The 23,235-nt window shown below is 40.6% G+C and overlaps 1 protein-coding gene across 2 annotated transcripts; it reads left to right on the top strand.

Moving 5' to 3' along the window:
- The first annotated feature begins 109 nt into the window (after nt 1-109).
- On the top strand, nt 110-22,376 carry LOC117389195 (LON peptidase N-terminal domain and RING finger protein 2-like). 2 transcript variants are annotated; one of them, XM_033986823.2, is made up of 13 exons: nt 110-1,484; nt 3,523-3,852; nt 10,604-10,722; nt 11,237-11,359; nt 12,898-13,065; nt 15,456-15,669; nt 16,322-16,415; nt 16,754-16,868; nt 16,938-17,059; nt 17,470-17,656; nt 18,163-18,297; nt 18,898-19,047; nt 19,118-22,376. In XM_033986823.2, exons 1-13 carry the CDS (start codon nt 1,082-1,084, stop codon nt 19,274-19,276), a joined length of 2,319 nt encoding a protein of 772 aa, XP_033842714.1. In that variant the 5' UTR covers nt 110-1,081; the 3' UTR covers nt 19,277-22,376. The 2 variants fall into 2 exon arrangements, with proteins under 2 accessions (XP_033842714.1, XP_033842715.1); XM_033986824.2 differs by having other exon boundaries at nt 136-1,484; nt 15,459-15,669.
- The last annotated feature ends 859 nt before the right edge of the window (nt 22,377-23,235 follow it).

Here is a 23,235-nt window from a genome sequence, read left to right as displayed (position 1 = left end):
TGTAGCTCCGCAGAGGCAGAGGCCCGCTGCTCTGTGCACGCTTTATACAGTCGTCACTGAAGGTTATACAATATGAGCTTATATAAGTGAGCCACATAATGCGCCAATCAGCTCAGGCCTCGTGCGTCACGTGACGCGCTGAGCTGCTCTGAATGTTGAGGATGCACAGAAGCAACAATCTTTAGGTCGCGGGGCTAGGAGGCTAGCGCCCACCATGGCAGCCCGCGAAAGGAGAGCTTTTAAACATAGAATCTCGTCTTTTTTCAACACAAGGACATGACGCCTGGATTGGGATAATCGTGTTTGTTGGCTCTGGGACTGTCTTGTAAAGACTTGTGTGGAGACTTGGACGGTTAGTCCAAAAGGAGGACGCTAGCGGCGGTAGCGCTGTGTTAGCCTCGTTAGCTCCGCTCTGAGCTCCTGCTCTGAGCTCCTGCTCTTATATAAAACACGGCTGATGTGCGGAGGCACCGGGTAAACAACACTGACCCCGGACTTCGAGCGGAAAGCCTCGACACTCTCTGGTCGCTCTATGACGCTGGATCTAAAGTAGCACCTTATATTAGTTGTTATTTAGTTTTGTACAAGTTAGTAAGGTAAGGTAAACTAAAAGAAAATGTAAGCTTCTTACATAGTAGCTAAGCCTGGAGGATTTTAACTAACGCTCTGTTTACTGTAAGAAACAATTCATATCGAACAGAAGTAAGTTTTTATACAATACATTTAGCAGATATTCTATATTCTAAAATCTTCAGAGGTGGCAGTCCTAGCGACTCTCTTCATCGGAGGAACGGGAGCAGAGGCTTTGGTGATCTGGACCCCGGGCCAACTAAAGGAATTGAACAGAAACGCACCGGGCCACGACCATTTAACTTGTGAGTGTGGCCCCTAAACAGATCCAGGGGCCACACCAGAACTAGGACAGACCCGCGGTGACAGGCGGGCTGCTGTTATTGACTGCGGGGGTCGTGTGACTGAAGTGGGACCGAGCCTACTTCACTGGCGATGGAGGCTAGGGCCAAACAACGCGCAGAGCCACGACACAAGTTGAAATAAAACTCCCTTCATATTCCATATAAACATGGAGACCGGGCTCATGAACCACCAGGGCCCGGGCGAGGTGTTCGTCCACCCGCTGTCCAACCCGGGGGCGGCGGGGATCTGCCCTGAAATGCTGGAGGTGGCGGAGGAGGCGAACCGGGCAGGGGACTATGATCTGGCCGTGGAGATCTACAGCTCCCAACTCCAGGACCTCCCGCAGCCGGACCGGGGCTTGTGTCTGCGGAAGGCCGACTCTCTGGCCAGAGCGGGTCGGATCTCGGAGGCGCTGGAGTCCTACTGCACTGCGGCGGCGATCAGCAAACTGCAGCCGCACGAACTGCCGCTGCTCGTGGAGACCATAGCCAAGAGTCTGCGGGAGAAGGAGCTGGGCATACCGTGGACGATACACGGCCAGAGCAACGGGGGCACGGGGGAGGATGGAGGTGAGGGGGTGTTTTTGGCTCTGGAGGTTTAGATGATATATATATATATTTTTTGAGCACTGTACACATTTTTATCATCAAGAGAAAAGAAACAATATGGATCAATAAAAATCGTTTTTTACTATCTGAAACTACACTTACTTTGTGTTGGAAAAATAGTATCAAATCAAGATACTAATCAATGCTAAAACTAGATACTCATTTGACCAGGTATGATACTAAAAAAAACAAAACATAAACTGGATAAAGTTTGACCTTTCTTGAACAATTTCATCTTGAATTTTATCAGAACTAATGTAAGACCACACGGTATAATAACAAGTACTATTGTTTTGAGTTGAAAGTTACAGTATTGTTTAAAAAAGAACTTTTAAAATGATCATTTGGGTATCAGAATTGGTATTGAGCATCGACTCAAATCTTTAGCATGAAAATTAAGTTTGAAATTTTAGTATAGTTTTTTTTTTAAAATGTATTCGGATGGACTTTTTTACTTTTCCTGGCTGTAACACATATTTGCCTGGCCCAGGATTATTACAGTGTAATTTTAGCTGGGACCTAAAATTAGCTTTCTGATGTTTACTAGTGTTGTCACAGTACTAAAATTTCACTCAATTTCGATACTAAGGAATAGACTCGATACTCAATACTGATTCTTATACCATAATGATGTTCGGACTTGTATCAGACTTTTTTGGACACTGAGACACTTTACAAACAATGAAAAAACAGTAGACGGTGGAGGGAATACTAGATTGAAAAGATTAGTTTTTTAGTAGTGATTTGAAGTGCTGAACTGAGTCCGGGTTCCTGATGGGTTGTGGGAGTGATTTCCAGAGGGCAGTGGTGCCGGAAAAGGCTTGGTTCCTCAAGGTTCAGTGCTTTGGTCTGATGAGGGGAGTGAAGATGTTGGTATTGGCTGATCTGAGGCAGCGGGTGGGACAGTGCTGATGGAGGAGGTCGGTGAGAAGACCTTGTATTGGATGCAGTATTGTACGGGGAGCCAGTGGAGTTGTTTGAGGACAGGGGTGATGTGGTTTCTGGAGCAGATGTGGGAGAGGAAGCGAGTGGCAGAGTTTTGGATGTATTGCAGGAGTTACTTGCTCCTAAAATTATGAAATCAATACCCAGATACTAATAAATATTAAAATTGAAATAATACCACGTTGTTAGTAGGTTGCTCCGTCATAATGTCAAGTACAAATCATAGCTGTAGGAACAAAAATGAATAGATGAATGTGAACGCTTTAATAATTAGTTTGGAAGTATAATGACTGAAGTTACCTTCAGTCATTATACTTCCAACCTTGTTCAGCTGGAATCTTATCATAGTACAGTAAAATAATAAAAAGTTCCCCACAAGTACAAAGAAAAAGGACCCACGATAAACACTGACCACTTAAAATTCTTGTTCCATCTGTCATGAGTGATAAGTCTTAGGGATAGGACAGGACCACGTGTCATGACGACAAGACGATCTTGTGAGATTTTCTGCCCATGTTTACATTTGGTTTGAACAAAAAAGCATTAAATGCAGATGAGTTGTATTTTTTAATAAGCTGTAGTTTCAAAAAGCAATGCTTCAATAACACTAGCTTTGTGAACTGAACCTCATGATTGAGTTATAATAAATTAAATCACAATCCCGTCCTCTTTCTTTCTCGTGGACTCAATCTTATGTGGAATGTAGCAAACTGAGAATACTCTCAGAAATTATTCCAAAATTGTTTAAGATTTTTAAAAATGGCCATCCTTTGCTTTGGTCACTGCTTAGCATTTCTTGAGAGAAGTCAAGGATTTTCAGCACTGTTGACAAAGCAAAGGGTGACTACTTTAAGGATTTGAATATATTTGATGTCATCAAACTTGTAAACATAAAGAAAAATGATGAATGAGAAGGTATGTCCAAACTTAGTGTAGTAATTAACAGCCCTATGAATTGGTTTCTTTTGAAACCCTACAGAATATATTAAATATAACAATGATGTTAATAAAAGAATATAACCATAATCCTTCTCACTGCTCTCCTCTTCCCCAGAGTGCCCGGAGGAGGACGAGGTGCTCGACCTGTTCTCGTGCCGCCTGTGCCGCTGCCTCCTGCACGACCCCACCACGCTGGAGTGTGGACACACCTTCTGCAAGCGCTGCCAGGATGAGCGTTCGGCCCAGGACTGCGCCCAATGTAAAGCCAAAGCTCCCCCCGGACCCAGCCCTCAGCGCAGGATCAATGTGGTCCTCAGCGGCCTCCTTGACAAGCTCTTCTCCACCGAGAGCAGGGCCCGGAGGCTGTGGGTGGAGGGCGAGCTGCAGTGGAAGAACCAGAACCTGAAGGATGCCCTGGACAAGTACAACGCCGCAGTGGAATTGGGTAAGTCAAATGCTGGGTTTGCATTGAGGTCCTTACCTACGTATAGTTCAGTTTGTGGGTTTCAGGCTATCACAGCAGTCCCCCATTGCCATAGCAAAGCAACAAATTCAACTCAAACATTCTATCTTTTCAATGTGGAACGGTCCTTATTACATCCTTTAAAATCAGGAAGGAAACATTTGCTTGAAACTCACAAATTTTTGCATTTCAGATGACATCACAACATTTTATCAGCTGAAAGGACTTTGAGCTACTGTGAAAAAATAATTTCACTTCTGTTTATTTAAACTGACAGAGAAGACATTGAACTTTGCACCAGTTTTTATTTCATGTGGAAAGGCCAGTAATTAAAGAGATATTAACCAAGAGCCAGGTCAGCAAATCTGCAATCTGACAGTTCCACAGCAAATTCCACCATAGAATTCTGACCTGTCCTTCAGCTCATAAATTGCATCTATAATGTAGTGATGTCACATGAACACAACTTGTATGGAGGTTGAGCCTAGGTCAAATTTGCCTTTTAACTGTCAAAATACATGTTTTCTATCTTGGTTTATGGTTTAAGGGGGACTAGTTTCTTTCCTGAAATAGAATAAAATATGTCTTGCCCGAGTACAGACATATTGGAAAAGTAGCTTTTAGGAGAAAAATGAGGCCGCTGTGTTCTGTCTGCATTTAATTATAAAGTGTTTTTATTGTCTGCAAAGTGCGAACCATAGAGTAATGCTGTTAGCGTGCAAGTTGTTGTTACCTTTACTGTGAAGGCAACACTCTGCTCTATTCTCTGAATGTTGTGAAAAGTGCTTATAAACACCTCACTGTGAATAATTGGGATGCTCATAATGCATAAGGTAAGTGATAAAAAAAAAAAAAAAAAAAAAGTTCAATGGCCAATAATCTCTTTGGAGATGGAGGGCAGGTAAAATTGGCAACTGAACATGCATATTTCTATTCTAATTGTATTTTAGTGGGTATTGCGTATATAGCCACTAATCGCAATGTGTTCTTTTTCTTGTGTTTCTTATAACAAAACGATGTAATGAATGAGGAAACTGGTACTCTAGTGACGAACACTGTTGTGGTTTAAGTGCAAAAAGGCTGCAGCAAATCATGAACTGAAAATAATAAAGGTTAAAGTATTCCTTTATATATTTTTTTAATAGACCAAGACCTTGTTCACTTATTACTCATTTGTAGACAGTTTATAATGGGGTTATCAAAAGTATCAGATACTACGCACGATATTAAGACGAATATCAAAACTAGATACTCATTTGAGCCGGTATCCTACACTTTCCTGAATAGCTTTAATTGCTCTTGAGCTGTATCAGAATAAGTGTAAGACCACATAGACTAATATACGCCCATGGACTACTATGGAACTTACCTGGATGACTGAGGGATTACACAGATATAAGACCACTTGATAATATAAAAGAAAGTACTACAATTACTACTTCAATTACCATTCTCTTGCAGTGACTAATCCAAAGAGGTAGAACCTATCATTAAATCTTTGTTCAGTTGAAACTAAACATGTGTGTTATTTTGTCACCATAAGCTACAGTTTAGTATATTTATAACTTCATTTTTCTCACAATGTCATTTCCGACTGTGTATTCTCAGCCTGACCTACTTTTGTGAGGCGAGTGTGTTAGAGTGTCCAGCAGAGGGCGTGCTTCCCTGAGGTCAGCTGTTACATGATCCCAGCTCCACCATTACCTAAGCAGCACACATATTATCAGTCTGTGCTTTTATGAGAAGTATTATTGCTACTATAAAATAATCTGTTTTTATCATGGTGACCTAATTCAATGGTGTTTTGACTGGGTTTAGTCCAGGTGTAGTCCTGGTGTAGTCCTGGTTTTCACTAACCCATGTCCTTGTTTTTTGTCCTGTTTTAGTTCAGGATTTGAACTAATTCAATCCAGGTTTAGTCCTTGTTCAGCCCTAATTTTGAGCTAGTCTATTGAACCTAGTGAGGTGGACCGGGACTGCACCAGAGATGAAATGTATGAGACCTACATTTACACTGATCTTTATGTAACCAGCCTGTGTTACACATCTGGACAAAACCCTGTTTAAAAATATACCTGATACAAATACTACACTCTACTGCCACTACTAATTATACATGTTTCTTTGTACTCTGCTTTACTGCAATTAAAGTGTTAAAATGTAATTAGTTAGTATAGCGTGTGGTTAAAGGATCTTTGGCCTAAATGTTACCAAACGGTGAAATCAGCGTGTTATGAAAGCATGTAAAAAGGGGAGGGGCTGGCCCACTCTGCGGCTCTGCTCAGCAATTTGCATTTGGTCAATAAGTAATGCTCCAGTTTCAAATGACACTGTACCGGGGCTGCACAAAGTCATTATTTGAGATTTGTACCAGATAAATCTCCCTTACTGACAGCAAGTGACCTGTACATTGTAATTTTGAACAAGGCCTTTTTGTTGCTGCTGTTATGAGAGCTCACCTCAATCAGGAAGTGGACAGTGTTGGAAAATAGTGATTGAGTCATATGTAAGCCAAACCTGAAATAGTAGATAGAGAGCGTCAAGTGGGCCTTAGGTTCTAAAGTCTTCACTATAAACCTCCTTCCAGGAATTTCATTTTAGAGATTGCCTTGTATAGAGCCAACCACACATATCTGGTTTCCTCAGCATCTAAACGTCATTCTACTTCATCTCTCTCTAGTGTATAGCTATATTTGGAATATGTTTGCTGAGAAGGGAGGGAGTGAACCAGATTTAGTCCTGATGCAGTCCTGGTTCAGTCCTGGTTCAGTCCTGGTTCAGTCCTGGTTCAGTCCTGGTTTAGTCCTGGTTTATGAACGATAAAAACAAACCAGGGCTGGTTACATAAAGTGCGGTGTAAATATAGGTTTCATATTTCCAGGGAGACCACGGCCTAGTTCTTGTCCCACGTAAGCTGCGATACAGCCCCCCGTTCCTATAGTCCCTGGGTCTAAGGGCATGGCTTTTGCAAACACTTTGTCCTTTTTTTTTTCTTTTAAAGCCTTACGCAGAATTGGAATAATTATTAACCAAGTTTGCAGTATGTATCTGTTGTAATATTGTACAGATGACCATAAAAACATTTTCAGTGAATGCTCTGAAAAGGAAAGGAAGTAATAAGATTAACCATTGCTGCAGTATACTTATATGCTTTTAAGACAGGAAAAATCAAGTAAAACGCGTTCATTTTAAACACTTTGCAGTGGTCCAAAGTTATCCCTCACTTACCTTATGATTTATTGGGATGTTCTGAATGCATAAGTTTATAGGGGTTTTCACAACTTTCAGAGACCAGAGCAGAACATCAACTAGTATGCTAAGTATGCTTGGAGGTCTATAGGTGTTCATTAAAAAAAATACATAATTATGGAAGGGAGTTTTAAATTATTATATTTATGTAATTAAACATTTATTATTATTAATAACAACAACATTATTATTTTTAGTATTAGTAGTAATGGTTATTATTATTAATAATAATATTACATGGCATCTATATTATCTATGGCATCATCAAATTGTGCCTCTTGTACAAAGCCTACATCTTGCACACAGCCTATTTGAATGCTGTGTGTCTGTGTGGAGCTCTTTAGCTGTGGCCTGTGTGGCACTGTTGTCCCACATCTCCAACAGGCATCCCCTCTCCATCTGGTCACCCTGGTGACGCCAACACAACCAGAATGTTTACCCTGCACTGTTGTCATGTTCACATATGGGCTACGGGGGGATTACAGAGCTCAGAGCCAGGCCTGAAGTCAGAGATCATGCTGCTCACATGACACTAATGTGGGGTGGTTAATACAGGGTTTCAAATGGCGTTGATTAATTAGTAGCCTAAATGATTCAGCCTTACAAATCATTGTGATTGTATTTAAATTAAATGTTCAGCTCACAGTCCAGGAGCATTAACATTTGAGAGACTAAAATGTGCTAATCCCAGGCACATTTGTAGAGGCTAGGTTTATCAAAAAAAACAATACCAACAGTCCAGATATGAACATTAATAACAGACAAATCAGGCGCATTCTTTCCCCGAGGTCGCTCCTACTAGCCTTAGCAACAGTTTTGATTGACAGCTATTATGGCTATACAGTCCCTTGGTCGGCTTCTTTATTCAGTCTATGGTTCCAAAGTATATTTCCCCATTCATTTTTCCCATAGACTTTTCTTAATAATAATAATGGCTTACACTTGTAATGCGCTTTTTCAAAGCCTCTCAAAGCGCTACACTATAGTCATTATTCATTCATTTCCACACTTGGTGATGGTAAGCTACTATTGTAGCCACAGCTGCCCTGGGGCAGACTGACGGAAGCGAGGCTGCCAATCTGCACCATCGGCCCCTCCGACCACCACCTATCATTCGAGCACACTGTCACACTGTCGCCCCGACAGATGGATAGCCTCTTCTTAAAAATTTAAGAAGAAGCTAACCAGCTGTGTGGTAACAAGTCCAAAAAGCACATTTAAAACTTAAAGATTCATTTAAATGTTTTAATAACTTTGTGGTTTATAAAGTTACCGCATAGCTGATTAGCCCCAAGTGAGCTTTGAAAGTTGTTTTTTTTTGTTTTGTTTTTTTTGGAAAATCTACTTGTGGAACTAAACTTGTGGAAAAGTTTAGTTCTGGAACCAAGAGGTGGGCTGTCACTTTTGAGCTCTATTGGATCTTTCCTTGATATATTCCTAGAAAGTTTTAGAATGGTCTGAAACTATATCAGCACCAGTATATGATTGATTACACAAACAAGATTTGGAAAATGCTATATCCAGATTGGGACTTGGTCAGATGAGAATTCCGTTCATATTATTATCACTCACCCCCAGTTTTGCTGAACAATAGCTACATTGTTATTATGCAGTGAACGACTTATACCAACTGGCACTGTGTTAGTTCATAGTTACAAACCACAACAGACAAGTCATGTAAACCAGCTAGTTTTGGAAATGATCTGACGTGTGCTTGAAAGTGGCGCCAGCCTAGCATGTGATTATGTGAAGAAACACACACAACAACACTGTTAGTGTGAAAAAAGAAAGAGGTCTTGGTTATGCCTGGAGAAAGGAATAATTATTTTGATATGCATTCTAGCTTGAGGACCTAAATAAATATGTACATACAACAACCCAAAAATAAACCTGATATGAAACTCCATGTCTCACCACAATTCTGTTCATGGATAATTTGTTTAGTTTTAACAATTTGATCTACATTACATGGCTAATGATTAATCAAGTGGATGTTTTGTTCTAAAGTTCGCCAAAAGTATTAGCGCTGTGATGATATTTGATGTAATTGCTGCTAGAGCAGCACAATATTGGAAAAGATTCAGTGTATATGTGCATGCCTTATTTTAAAAGTGTGTGTATATATCTATATCTATATCACCAAGATCCACTCAAGGCTGATTTAGGACACAGCAATTATGTCACCAAATAAATAACTCAACTAAATATTTTTATATTCAATTTACTCAATGTGCAGTGCTGTCGACCCTTTGCTTTGTCGACAGCACTTCAAACCCTCGGCCTTCATTTCAGGAGACATCATCAAGAAGCTCATTGAGATGTTTTCACTTCATAGCTGTGTCTTTGTCAGGGTCAAGAAATGCCAAGAGTGCAAAGCAGTGATCAAAGCAAATGGTGGATATACTTAAAAATCTAAAACAATGTTTCCCATATCTTGCCCTACTATAGATATACTGTATAAGCAGCTCTTGAGGCCAAAAGAAGTGTGCTCTGTACTGTAGCATCTAAATATAAAGCTTTTTATTGTCCGAGCCTCAGGAAGGGCACAGCTAGCGTGGTAATTGTTATTACTATTACTCTGCTAGTTGTGAAAAGGGCTTATAAAATTATTGTGGTGAATATATAGGATGCTTGGGATGCATAAATGAAGTGAGGAATAACTTTGGACCACTGCAGAAAGTGTTAAGAGCCTATCTTGTGCTATTTTGTGATGTATGTTTTAATGTTGTTTCCTCATCAAAAACATACCAGGAGTTGTGTTGTGTTTCATGCACATGCTTATAACACAAATCCTGCATATTTAGACTTAGATCGTCTCTCATAATTCCATACACCTTCACTAGAGTCATTTGGAGAATTTCAGCCCTTGAATTGCCAATCTCTACTTAAGGTATAAAAGTATCTGCTAACTTAAACTACCATGGCATGGCGTCAGAAGGTGGAGCAGAATGTGAATGAAACAAAAAACAACTCTGAGTATCTTTTTGAGGATGTAACATCTTTCTAACATGGCTCACAATCATCCATTTTGTCTAATAAAGGACCTTTTAAAATGAACTAGTTCTGCTTTTCAGTAAAAATCAGGTACAGCACCTTTTATCTGGTCATACTATTATTAGGGAAAATGTCAAAACCAAAACTGAAAAGTATTTACTTGTTACCACTAAACAAGTCCTGACGAGTTGCAGTCCTAGTCTACAAACCTTCTTAACCTCTTTAACTGACCTCCATGACAATACATAACTTGACAACACATGACTGCCTGCTTACTTGGGTTCTGTAATGGTGTTGTAACTATTGAGTCACCTGAGCCGGTTAAACCAGAGCCTTTTATAACCAAATTGACATAACCTCATCTATTGTTTTGGGACGGTACAGGTTACATAGCAGTCATGTTATGTCTTTGACCTACTTCCGGCCGCCCGCCAAAGTCTTGTCTGCCTGCTGACCTCTTGTGTCTGCTGTCTTTTCTATGTGTGTGCAGCGCCCTCCACTGGCCGCCTCTTGGTACAACGCGCTGAGCTGCACATGGAGATGCTCAACTACAGCCAGGCCGTGCAGGACGCCAGCAGCCTCTGTCGCATCTCCCCCCACTGGACCAAGGTGAGAAAAGCAGTTTGAGTTTAACAGGCATTACATCATTTAAAGCAGACCTATTCTGCAAAATGGACTTTGCAGAGCTTTTAATCATATTGTTGTTTCCCTTTCTCGTTTACCCTCTTGAAGTTGTATTTGGAGTGATTTGTGCATGTTTGAGCAATCTTTAATCACTTACTAATTTTCAAGACTCCATTTTGCCAGTCAGCCGCCGTTTTCTTGGCCACCGGCGTACACCCTTTGTTTTGATGACGTTTACAGCGTTTACATAGAAGCTCAGTTTCAGTCTTTCTTGATACATTTCTCTTTAGAATGCATGACATGGTTTTATCTCTCTAACAGTAGAGATTGATAGGTAAACTAGGTCATTTACTAAAGATAGATTAGTGCCATGGGTATTACTGACACTAAGCATATTTGAAAAGTCTATTCCCAGCGAAGTTGAGCATGTTCTATTGAATTAGAGCCCATTGTTCTGGCACCAGTGCCATGTATTTGACGGTGTATTTTCTCCTCCCAGGCACACTACCTGAAGGCCACGGCTCTGACCCAAGCGTCCCGCACGGATGAGGCGTTGCAGGAGTACTTCCTCTGTGTGGCCCTCAAACCTGACTGGACCAAAGTCAAACTGGAGGCTCAGAAAGTAATAAGCACCAGTGCACAGACATTAGCATAGTAGTGGTAACAGTGACAATGGAGCTTTGGTTGTATATAAGGTATTAGTAATGAATTGAAATAATCATCACTACTTCAACTTTACTACTAAAATAATCATTTATTTTAGTAGTATTTTATCACACTATTTTCATTGTGTTTTTTCTTTTCAAGATATATTTATTCCAGCCTCTATTTTCACTGAGCTGGAATACATTGTACACAGAATAAGGCACAGGATGTATCTAATAGGGTGATACTTGTCTCAAAAAAGTCACATTATTAAAACTAAATGCCAAAAAGCTACAGCTCAGAATTAATAAATCTCTGAGCTTCAGATATTCAGTATATTTTACCCACCAGGTTCTAACTTCTAATCAAATGTATTGAAAAAATCTCAATGTACAAAGTAAATAATTGTTTGACTTGATGACTAATCACATTGCTTATCTTGTTAAATTTTTGTTATTAATGAGTTGACAGGTCTTGTAGCGTTTCACTAGCTTCTCCATATTCATATATATCAGATTTATGGCATGTTCATATGTTTTGTGTATATAGTCAAGAGTAAAAAGGCCTTGTGTATGTGTCACGTTGCTCTCCTTGGATCAGACTGGGGTGAGATGTAAAAACACACAGATGGTGCACAGGCAGAGGAGCTGAGCAGGATTTGGCTGTGATCAGCTGGAGACAGTCCAAACACCAGACTGCTCATGTCAGGAGTCATGACTGACACTCGTCTCAGTCGAGAAGCACGGTTTTGCCAGGCTAGGGCAAGAGTGTGAATTTAAGCATCACAATTTAGGCCAGTGATGCACTGATCTGATTAGGATATTGGTTGTGATACTGGAAAATTAGCTGGATCGGATATCAGCTTACGAATATTGGTTCAGCTGATATCCTGGTTACTTGAGGGATAAATAACTTCTACATAAATTATTTTATTTTTGATTAAAGGAAATGAATGCGGTTTTCAGTCTCTGCTAATATCCGATATCAACAGATACCAGTGCAGATATTTAAAGCTATTGCATCGAAATTGACATCGGAAATGAAACGGCTGGATCAGCGCATCCTTAATTTAAGCTCTAAAGTACTAAATATGGTATGGTATGCTCAGGTGTACGAGTAGTTCTTAAATATGTCCTCACAGCTTAGGAAGCATTAAAGCTCCAATTTTCATTTTTGAAAAGTTCACAGTTGGATGAGAATGACATTGAATGAGACATTGCATTGGCTTCAGGCTCCTTGTCCTGTAACTATAGCTCCTTTCCTTGGGTGTGTCCCATTTCTGATAACTTCTGAACTGTAGAGGGTGGTATCAAATAACTTTTATGACTGAAGCAGTTTCATTTTGTTTATTCATTTATTACAGCTCATGCTTTTAATAATATGATATGTTTAGAACAGTTTTTGAAGGAATAATCCTGCTTTAGGATAATTGTGTCATTGGCTTAAGTTGGTTTCAATATTGTAGTTTACAGTCTGTCTCTTGTGTCCCTTACACCATTGCCTTCTGTCTTTCAGGTTCTGAGTGACCTGTTCTCCTCTGTGTTCGAGCGTGAGGACATGCCCACACCCCTGCACCCTCTCCAGAGAGGGCTGGCCACTCGTCTCATCAAACCTGCTGCTTTGCTGGGCTCCTTGAGGGCCCCAGGGCACAGAGCAGGCCCCTGTTCCTCCTCCTCCTCACAGGTATCAATGCACACACAATCACACAGCTTTTTACATTTTACAATAAGCACAGAGTAGGGCTCAACCATTTAGGAAAAATATCTAATTGTAATTTTCTGATAAATATTATTATTGCGATTTGAATTGATTGGGGTTAATTTTGCAGCATTAGCATAGAGCCTTTGCAAAATGCAGCTGAAATCAATCCATTTCAGGGGGGGCCAGATTGGCAAATATCACAATTTCTGAGGGCTGGATAAATAATTCACAGTTTTGACTACACCATAATGTAATACTTTTAAAGCAGAATCAAGTAACTAGTGACACAGCTCCCCCTGCAGCTCTCTTGTGAGAATACACAAAAAACCCCAAAAAAAACCCAAAATGTTTGGGTCTGTTTTCTTTCAAAGAAATATGACAGCATAAACACATGCAAAAACACATAACCTTTTTATATATATATATATATATAAGAATCAAGACTTCCCAGGAGAATTCCCTCTGGATCGAAGTCAGCCATGTTGCAAGGCTGGTTTTGTGCCCAGAGATGTCAGGGGGAGGTAAAAATGTAACCTGGCCTATATTATTTTTTAAAGCTAAACCATATGTATTTAAACAGGGTAAATACTTTTGAATATTTTTTTTTACTTGTAAATATAGCCTAGTTATACAGTGTCATTCTATTGTGCACACAGCATAATGAACAGAAACAGAATTAGGCCTATTTGATTCCATCAGTTCTGTTGAATAGAGCTGCTGTATCCCATTTCAAAACCATCATTGTAACAGCTTGAACCATTTGCTCAACCTGGTGAATTGTAAGGATATTGAATTTGTGTTTCTTACTTTCACCAAATCTGACCTCAAAGCTAAGCAATATAAGATAAAACATCAGTTCAAAATCAATTAATGGCAAATTTATTTAAAGGTCCTATATTATGTAAAATTGATTCTTGAGAGTTTTTAGCCATGTTGGAATGTTGTTAACTCCTCAAAAATATACCTGGAGTTCTGTTTTGTTTCATGAAGAGGTAGTTACAGTTACCTTTTACCTTTTGTTCAGTAGAGATTGGCAAATCCAGGGCTGAAATTATCCAAATGAATCTATTGAAGGTGTGTGGAGTTTAAAAACACAGTAGAACACTTCCAATATTACCACATGGTAATGAAACAAAAGTCTAGGCATGTTTTGATGAGGACACAACATGATAACAATATGGGACCTTTAAAACTTCAGTCTTCCTGTCAACACTCCACACTTTAAACATGTCACTTTGACTTTATCACTTTAACTCTGATATTCATTAGATTGTGCTAAGGATGCCTACAGTGAAATGTTTTATTCTATCTATATCAAAAAGCAGTTCCATATTTCTAAAGAAGACAGTATAGCATTCATTCCCATAAGTTATTTCTTCACTCCTAATAAGTCTGTTAAAATTATTTACCATAATGCTATATGAAAAGCATTAATTTCAGACCTGAAGCTGCCGCATTATTGTTGAGGGCAATGACAACAATGGCACTAATGACTTTTGATAGAGATTTGATATTCACTATTGCCATTGTAGTCACATCCTTATCATGTGGGCTGTTTAAATGAGCTCAATTGAATAGTCCGTGTTGGAGAGATATCAACATTGTTGTTTTGGAGATAAGCAAAATTGGAATGTTAAGTTTATTGTCTATAATTAAAACTATATATTAAAAATTATACCAAAAGAGTTGCCTGGGATCCAGAATGACCACTTCTTCATTACTTCAAGAAGATGTGTCTGGTTACCTGTGAGTCCCCGTTTTCAGATGGGCGTGATTGACAAGTGGATTAGCCAAGTAGGGGCATGCATGGTCCATCTATATGGGGAAAAAAAGAAAGGAAAAAAAAATTACAGCTGACTGAAAATCATCAAGGATTTCTGCAGAATCAATGAGCGAAATGCTAAACTCTGAGCTTTGATAAATTTTACTTTATTTGTAAATCATAGGTGACCAATGAGCTCCTTCATTTCACATGGAATAAAACTAACCTGACTGCACAATCATGTTTGACTGAGCTTGAGATGCAACAAAGGGAGTGCGGACCAGACTGATGTCAATCTGTATGAAAAATACAAAGAGATATCATCCTGGTTTGCAAGGCAACCACAAGAGCTGATTAACAAGAACATGAACAGAACTATCTAGTGTGATCTTCCAAACAGGGTACAAAGTGATATTTCTACTGGTTAGTTTTATGGTCCATTCATGTTTTGTGCAATAGTTAACTCTCAATCAACACATTTATAGACACATTTTAGCTTCAGTTGTAATATCATCTGAAGAGTCTTACTGAGTAATGCAAAAACAATATAATTTTTTGTCAATATAGCCCACCCCATTGCAGTTTGTAATAACATTCTTGTCTCCTCCAGCAGGGCTCTGAGCTGAGTGTGAGTAAAAGTGCACCTGTAGAAGACTCCAGACTGACTGGGCTGCATCCTGGGGCTCCTGACCCACAGGATGGACCTAGCAGCTCCAAGAGCCTGGCTAGTGTCTTGGCTGCTCTGCCCACTGCCCCTGGTGCCCTTAAGAGGAAACACAGTGGAGAGGGACCCTCTGGAGCCCCTTCTAAGATGCTTAGGCAAGGTAAGATCAGGTTCACTCAACTTATTCTATACTGTTTTAAAATGGCATATGAATCTATAACCCAAAGGTCACATATTATGCATAATAAGTTTTTTGAGCTTTTAACCATGTCATAATGTCCCCTCATAAAAACAAATCACATTCAAGTGTGTGCTTATATTAGAATGCTGGTCGAGTTTCTTAAATGGGTAGTTGTTGGGTTTTTTTTTTTTTTTTGTTTTTTTTTCTTTTTCTTTTTGTATTTGTATTTATTCTGACCTCCATTAGCTGTGGAAGCACAGCTATTCTTCCTGGAGTCATTTTGTCATTTATGGGGCACTTACATGAATACTTGACATAAGAGTGTAGGTTTCCATTTTCAGTGATTTATGTCCACTGCCTGTAGATGGCGTGCTAACACCAAATTCAAGTAGGGAGAGTGCAACTGCTTTCTAATAAATGCATTATTTTAATTTCAGAAACATGGCACACCAAAGAAAAAGTACTCAAAAGCATGTTCAAAGGCCAATAACCATACAAATAAATTAATGCGTAACACGGGTTGTTTAATGGGTGGAGCCAGTCCTAGATAGAGAATCCATTCATCCTCTCATCTTTGTAAATGCATTTTTCTCTGGTCTTACTGACGCTACTGATTTGTGTATGTGGTTAGGAGGTGGTCAGGTGCCTGCTGCAGTGTGCGGGGGCAGACTGGTCCCGGCTGAGCTGCTGGACAGTGGAGATCTGGAGTGTTCTCTGTGCATGAGGTGAAGACTCGCTGTCATTACACACTATAGCCCACCCCTACTTATTTCAGCTTTGCTTTTTTTTCTTGAAAAAAATAAAAATAAAAATACAGACTATGGTTCAAAATACAATTTTTAATTCACAAATGTTGAACCTGATCATTTCTATTCCAAGAACTCAATATATTACGACAAAAATCTTAATAATAAATCTTAGTAATTTATTTTAAAATATTTATATTTATTTGCATTAAATATTATTGGCCTGTAAAATGTTGTATTGTCATCTAAAACTCTGCAATTATCACTAAAGCTAAAAGACTTGCAACATGGCAGCTAGCAACTCTGATACTCTGCAGGTTATTCTACGAGCCGGTCACCACTCCGTGCGGACACACCTTCTGCCTCAAATGTCTGGAACGCTGCCTGGACCACAACCCCAACTGCCCCCTGTGCAAGGAGAACCTATCCGAGGTACATCCACTTCCACACTCCACTCTATAAAGTTCCATAAGGTCTGAGTCTAACTGTGTGTGCCCGCAGTATCTGGCAAACCGCGGCTACAACAAGACCCTCCTCATGGAGGAGGTGCTGCAGCGTTACCTGGGAGATGAGCTTGCAGACAGGAAGAAGATCCACGAGGAGGAGATGAAGGAGCTCTCCAAGTATGGAACATTCACAATCAATACATTTATTCAACATATACATAGACTGAAATCTGAACTGTTAAATTAATCCAAGAATCCAGAACATGTTTGTAGAAGTCCAAATGACAGGGTTAGCAGCTTTTACACAGAGTAAGACCCCATGGAGCACTGGGAGGGCATCTGGCACACGGGGACTTTTTGTAGAGGTCTAAACTACAGGCTTAGCAGCTTTTACAAAGAATAAGACCCTTTAGATCTCAAAGAGGACATTTTAGTACCTGGGTAGTTGCAACCTCTAAAATTCACTCTGCAGTCATTCAAGTTGTGTTATTAAAAAAATAAAAATACAACACAACTCGTATCTTTATAAAGCCTGTTTTTCTGTAAAGATTCTTATTAATATGACTGTTTCCTGTTTTCTGTTCCAGCTTGAACCAGGAAGTGCCAATTTTTGTGTGTACCATGGCCTTTCCCACCATCCCCTGCCCTCTACATGTGTTTGAGCCGCGCTACAGGCTGATGATCCGCAGGTCCATGGAGACAGGCACCAAGCAGTTCGGCATGTGCATCGCCGACGACCTCAAAGGCTTCGCAGACTACGGCTGTATGCTCCAGGTCTGCCCTCTCCTGCCTTCTCTCTGCCCTCTCTCTGCCCTCTCTCTGCCCTCTCTCTGCCCTCTCTCTGCCCTCTCTCTGCCCTCTCTCTGCCCTCTCTCTGCCCTCTCTCTGCCCTCTCTCTGCCCTCTCTCTGCCCTCTCTCTGCCCTCTTCCAGCCCTCTTCCAGCCCTCTTCCAGCCCTCTTCCAGCCCTCTTCCAGCCCTCTTCCAGCCCTCTTCCAGCCCTCTTCCAGCCCTCTTCCAGCCCTCTTCCAGCCCTCTTCCAGCCCTCTTCCAGCCCTCTTCCAGCCCTCTTCCAGCCCTCTCCCAGCCCTCTCCCAGCCCTCTCCCAGCCCTCTCCCAGCCCTCTCCCAGCCCTCTCCCAGCCCTCTCCCAGCCCTCTCCCAGCCCTCTCCCAGCCTTCTCTCTGCTCCTCTCTCCTCTCTCAGCTCTCTCTCTGCTCTATTCTGTTCTTTGGGTTCTCTGGGTTCTCCTCTCACATTGCTCTGGAATATCTGTTTTCAGGTGCGGGACGTCAAGTTCTTTCCTGACGGCCGCTCTGTGGTGGACACCATCGGAGTGTCCCGCTTCAAGGTCCTGAGCCATGGACAGAGAGATGGATACAACACGGCAAAGATCGAGTACCTGGAGGACAAGAAGGTACAGAGTTCCAACATATCCTGGAAAACCTGGAAAATAATGGAAACTGCATGAAAAATGAGAAAAAGGCCAAATGTCCTGGAAAATGTTGTCCTTGAAACTTTCTCCATGTTGCTGTATTATTGGATATCAAATTAGTGTAGACTTTTACTGCCTCCTATCAGAGCTAAAATCCACCAAAATGCAGGTAGATTTATTACTCCTATTTCTTGGGGTAGGACCCCCAAACCGCCCCACATCTAGTGCAACACTAGACTCAAAAAGTTTCATTCAAATGTGGAGAATGATTTCCACCAGAAAATATTTTTTGGGGCATCTGCATAACAAAATATAGAGCATTGCTTTGGTGTATAATTAACTTGCAGTAAGTGTGGACTTTTGTTATAACTTTAGACTTAGTTTTTATATTATAGATGTAGTCTGTTTATAGACAACATGATTACATACTAAAAATGTGGAAAAAGTCCTGCAAAATGATTTCAAGCAAACTGTGGGAACCCTGAGGTAGTGGCACATGTATGTTGTGTCAAGCTGCTGCTCACCCACCATAGGCATTCATGAGCGCAGTGTGCCCCTGTCCTAAAGCTGTGTGTGCTGCAGGTGGAGGGGGATGAGCTGTTGGAGCTGCTCAAGCTCCACGATGCAGTGTATGAGCAGGCCAACAGCTGGTTCACCTCTCTGAGGGACAACATGAAGAGCCAGATCCTCAGTCACTTTGGACAGCTGCCTACCAAGGACCCAGATCCACAGGTGAGAGCTTGCACATGGCATAACAGGTGTATATGTCCTACAAATGTCTGACTGTTGCTGTGTGTCCCAGGCCAGTTCCAGTGGCCCGGCCTGGTGCTGGTGGCTGCTGGCCGTTCTGCCTCTGGAGAACAGAGCCCAGCTCACCATCCTGGCCATGACCTCCCTCAAAGACCGCCTCATGGCCATCCGTAGGGTCCTGATCTTCGTTACCCGAAAGCGCCCGCGATGAGCCCCACCATGGAGCTCCGCAATGAGCCCCACCATGGAGCTCCGCAATGAGCCCCACCATGGAGCTCCGCGCTGGGCCCCACCATGGAGCTCCGCGCTGGGCCCCACCATGGAGCTCCGCGCTGGGCCCCACCATGGAACTCTGCGCTGGGCCACACCAACGAGCTTCGCACTGGGCCTCACGCTGCTCACTCTGACCTCTGTTTTCTATGCACTACCACTTCATCTCCACATGCACATGTGTACACACTCTTACCTCTTTTCCACCATCACTAGGCCAATGCAAACCTCATGTTACACTGTGGACTCACTCGTGCACTTCCAGGTGATGCAAAACCATAAGAGCCACATTGTCTGAGCTTCCTTGTGAAAACAGCAGCACTTAGACTAGACTTGGAGAATTGAATTGCATATATAGACTCTGGACGTGCTTCAAACAGGGATTGACCAAATTGTGCTTGCTATGACCTCCTCAGATAAATAGTATTGCCTTTACCTGAAGTAAAAACCCCTGTTTTTGCTACAAGACCAGAACCCTAAGAGACTGCCAGGTGGAAAAGAGGTAACTGCTCAAGCTCTCAAAGGCCACTTATTCTGCTGTGTTTCATCCCAACTCGCTCCTTAAACTGTGCAAGACCAAATATTCTACAGCAACAAGACATAAAAAAACAGGCTATATTGAACGGTTGAGGAATAAAATTTGTATTTCATTTGTAAAAACTTTAATGCTGTGCAAGAGTCTCAAATACAGTCCACTAATTCAAAATGTACAATTTAAGCACTTATATCAAAATCTTGTAACATGAATTGGTCGAACAGCTTAAAAATTCACAGCAAAAATGTTATTTGAGCCATTTTGACTAGTTAAGTTTGATATTGACTACACTTTAACTGGTGCTTCTTAACTTGTCACATCAAGTATAATCTAGAAAATGCAAAATCAAGTTGTGGCCGACCCTTAAAATCGCAAAAATGTGAGTTGTTTTTCCTCGTGTATTTTAGTTTTGAAGCGCAATATTTGGCCTGGCCTGCCTGTATGGAGCGCTGTGTGTGGGGCGGTACCGGATGCTCTTTCTCTCTGCCTCGCAATGCAAACTCCCTCTTACCTGAATACTCATGCATTTCTATGGACTCCATTCTCACAACTGACTTTTGGTTATGAAGGAACAGGCGCAGTGGGGACGGGCCAACAAACTGGAGAAACGGAGCAAGGAATTCTGGGAGAAGCTGTTAAAATGTCAGTCAAATAGTGAAATTAATGCACTTTTTTTCCCTTTTTTTGGTGATTCACTGCAAATCCATCATCTACAGAGTTAACTCAAATTAACAGGCTGAAATCAAGTTGGAGAAAATTAAAATCACACTAGAAAAATATAAAATAAAATGTGCTAATTAAAAAATGGTTGCCCTATTTGAATATATCTAGTCACGATGTTTCATTTAAATATTTGACGTTAAATGAACGTAGATGTTTTAAACGGATCATCTTAAAATGTGAATGACCAAAAAACGATAGACTTGAACAAAAACAAGACAAAGTTAATAAAATGAAACAAACACTAAGTCAGCACTGCTCCGATAGGCCTAAACACTCATGAAGAGTCATTTTAACTTGTCTAGATGTTATTTTTTGCAGTTATAACTCCAAAGCACTTAATGCAGTTTTTCCAGCATTTCCCGACAGCCCCTTGCTCTGTCCTCCTCCGCTTCTCTGCCTCTGTATATTGTCCCCGGTTTATTTCAGAAAACTGAACACGAAGACTGACGCTTGAATACAGCGCCCCCTGCCTGAGAATGTACTTTTATCGTCACGACTTCTCCTCTGCTCTTCTTCCGGACACGCAAAAAGCTGTATCTCTGCTGCGTGCTAAAGAGAGTTCACATAGGACACGATGCATACGGCTAACTTTTTGTCACATTGTAGCATATCCAGGGGGTTAGCTTCGCGGGTATGGACATGTGTGTTTGTCTCCTGTTTGTTGGGTGATTTCTGTGTATATTAATGTATCTTGGAGAGGCCTTTTATTGTTAATTTAAAGAAAAAATGGTTCACCCTTTTTCTCTATTTCTCTTTTCTGTCATTTTCAGACAGCGCTCTTTTATACGACAAATGGAATTGTATATGAGGGAAATTGTGAATACTTGGAACTTGGGGGTATCAAGAAATCTGTAATAGGGATGTTAAAGTTACAAATTCTAATATTTTTAGTAGTATGATGTGAGGAAAGCTTAGAATATTGAGTCTGACAAGAAAAAAACATGGAAAATGAAAAATCTGTTCCTGTGGAGGGTATACTACCTGGGAGATGTTATTGCTTTTCCTGGAATATTCCATAGTATGGCATTAAACATTTGTAGAGATTTCTGCAGCAAAAAAAGGCAGGCGACTTCAACAGGCTCAATTACAGGTCAGATCTGTGGAGAGGCGATGCCACTGTTTAGAAGAATGCATGTTTTCCTGAGGTATTTTCGAGTAATAAAACCATCTGTATATGGGAGAAATGCAAGATTCAGCCATATTGTGGAACATTCTAAGTAAAGCTGTATCATCAAGAAAAGTTGTGTATTGTATCCCTAAATTATAAATACAGGGCATATAATCTACACTAATATAACACAGTGTAAAACCTGAACTTGTAATATTAAAACTGATAATTTTTAACATCCCTACTTTGTGACCTTAAAATTTTAAAATTAAAAAAACAAACTACCATCTGTCCCTCTCCACAGAAATATTAACACTATTTAGTTAATAGACATGCATTGTTCTCATTGTAGGTCATTCTACAAAAAAAATAAAATAATTTGCTTAAAATTTGAAAACTGTTTTGGGGTTAAAAAATCCAGTGTCTAGTCCTAACTAAATAATTAAATTGTGGTCAAAGTATAATTCATAATTCTTGTCAAGTGACCTCCTAATATTTTTCACACTGTATATGGTTTTGTATAAGAGCGCTGTTCTCCTGTATATTCTGTCCTTTTATTTGGGCCATTTTTGGGGGGGAGGGGGGAGTACTGTACGTGCTGCAAGTCCCTGCTATATTTGTAAAGGGAGATCTTAATACCTATTTTTTATTCGCAAATAAACATTCTGAACTCTGCTTTGTGTCTTTTAATAACTTCATGAATGGTAAATATTTAATAATTTTATAACCTCAATGTGTATATGCCAAGGCTTAATGACACCAGTTAACCTGTTTCTAAACTTAGACAAACCCTAAACTTAAAGTAGAGAATATATTTTGGGGGAATGGTACAGTATGTAATTTTCTGGACCAACAAAAAAGAAAAAAAAGTCTTATTCTTTTGGTTAAAAAAGTTCTATACTGTGTGACTTAACTAATTGTCAAACTAAGCAAGTTATGAAATACTATGAAGTTAATAATGTTTTTGTGCAGTAACCGTACCTCATTTCATAACCTCAGTCCTAAACTTCACATCACTAAACATCACAGATTGTTCCTCTGGAGTGTACTATCCAGAACTAACCTTAAATTCAGTGAATTTGTGAATTTAGTCAACAGTGGGTGTCTTTTCAAAGGCGGCCAAGAGGGGGCAGTACAGACAGTGGAATGAGATAAACAGGTAGGAGCATTGAGTTCATGAGCGAGCAAAAGAGGATGGAGAGAGGAGAAGGGAGGGGCGAGTGAGAGAGAGGATGAGAGGGGAAGAGAGAGCAATAGAAAGGTAGAGGAGAGCGAGTAAAAGAGGGAATGAGAGGATGGAGACAGTAGATGAGAGGGTGGGTGAGAGAGAGCGAGGATGGAGATATTGGATGGATAATTGAACAGAGAAGAGGGGTGGGTGAGAGATGAAAAGGGAGAGAGAGGGAGAAAGAGAGAGGGAGAGAGAGGGGGGAGCGAAAGAGAGGGACAGTGAGAGAGGGAGAAAGAGAGAGAGAGGGAGACAGAGAGAGAGAGAGAGAGAGAGAGAGAGAGGAGGGAGGCTAGAAAGAGTGAC

The sequence above is a fragment of the Periophthalmus magnuspinnatus genome, chromosome 21 (assembly GCF_009829125.3).
Source record: "Periophthalmus magnuspinnatus isolate fPerMag1 chromosome 21, fPerMag1.2.pri, whole genome shotgun sequence".
In the NCBI taxonomy this organism is placed as follows: domain Eukaryota; kingdom Metazoa; phylum Chordata; class Actinopteri; order Gobiiformes; family Gobiidae; genus Periophthalmus; species Periophthalmus magnuspinnatus.
This window is presented reverse-complemented; position numbering and strand designations above follow the sequence as displayed.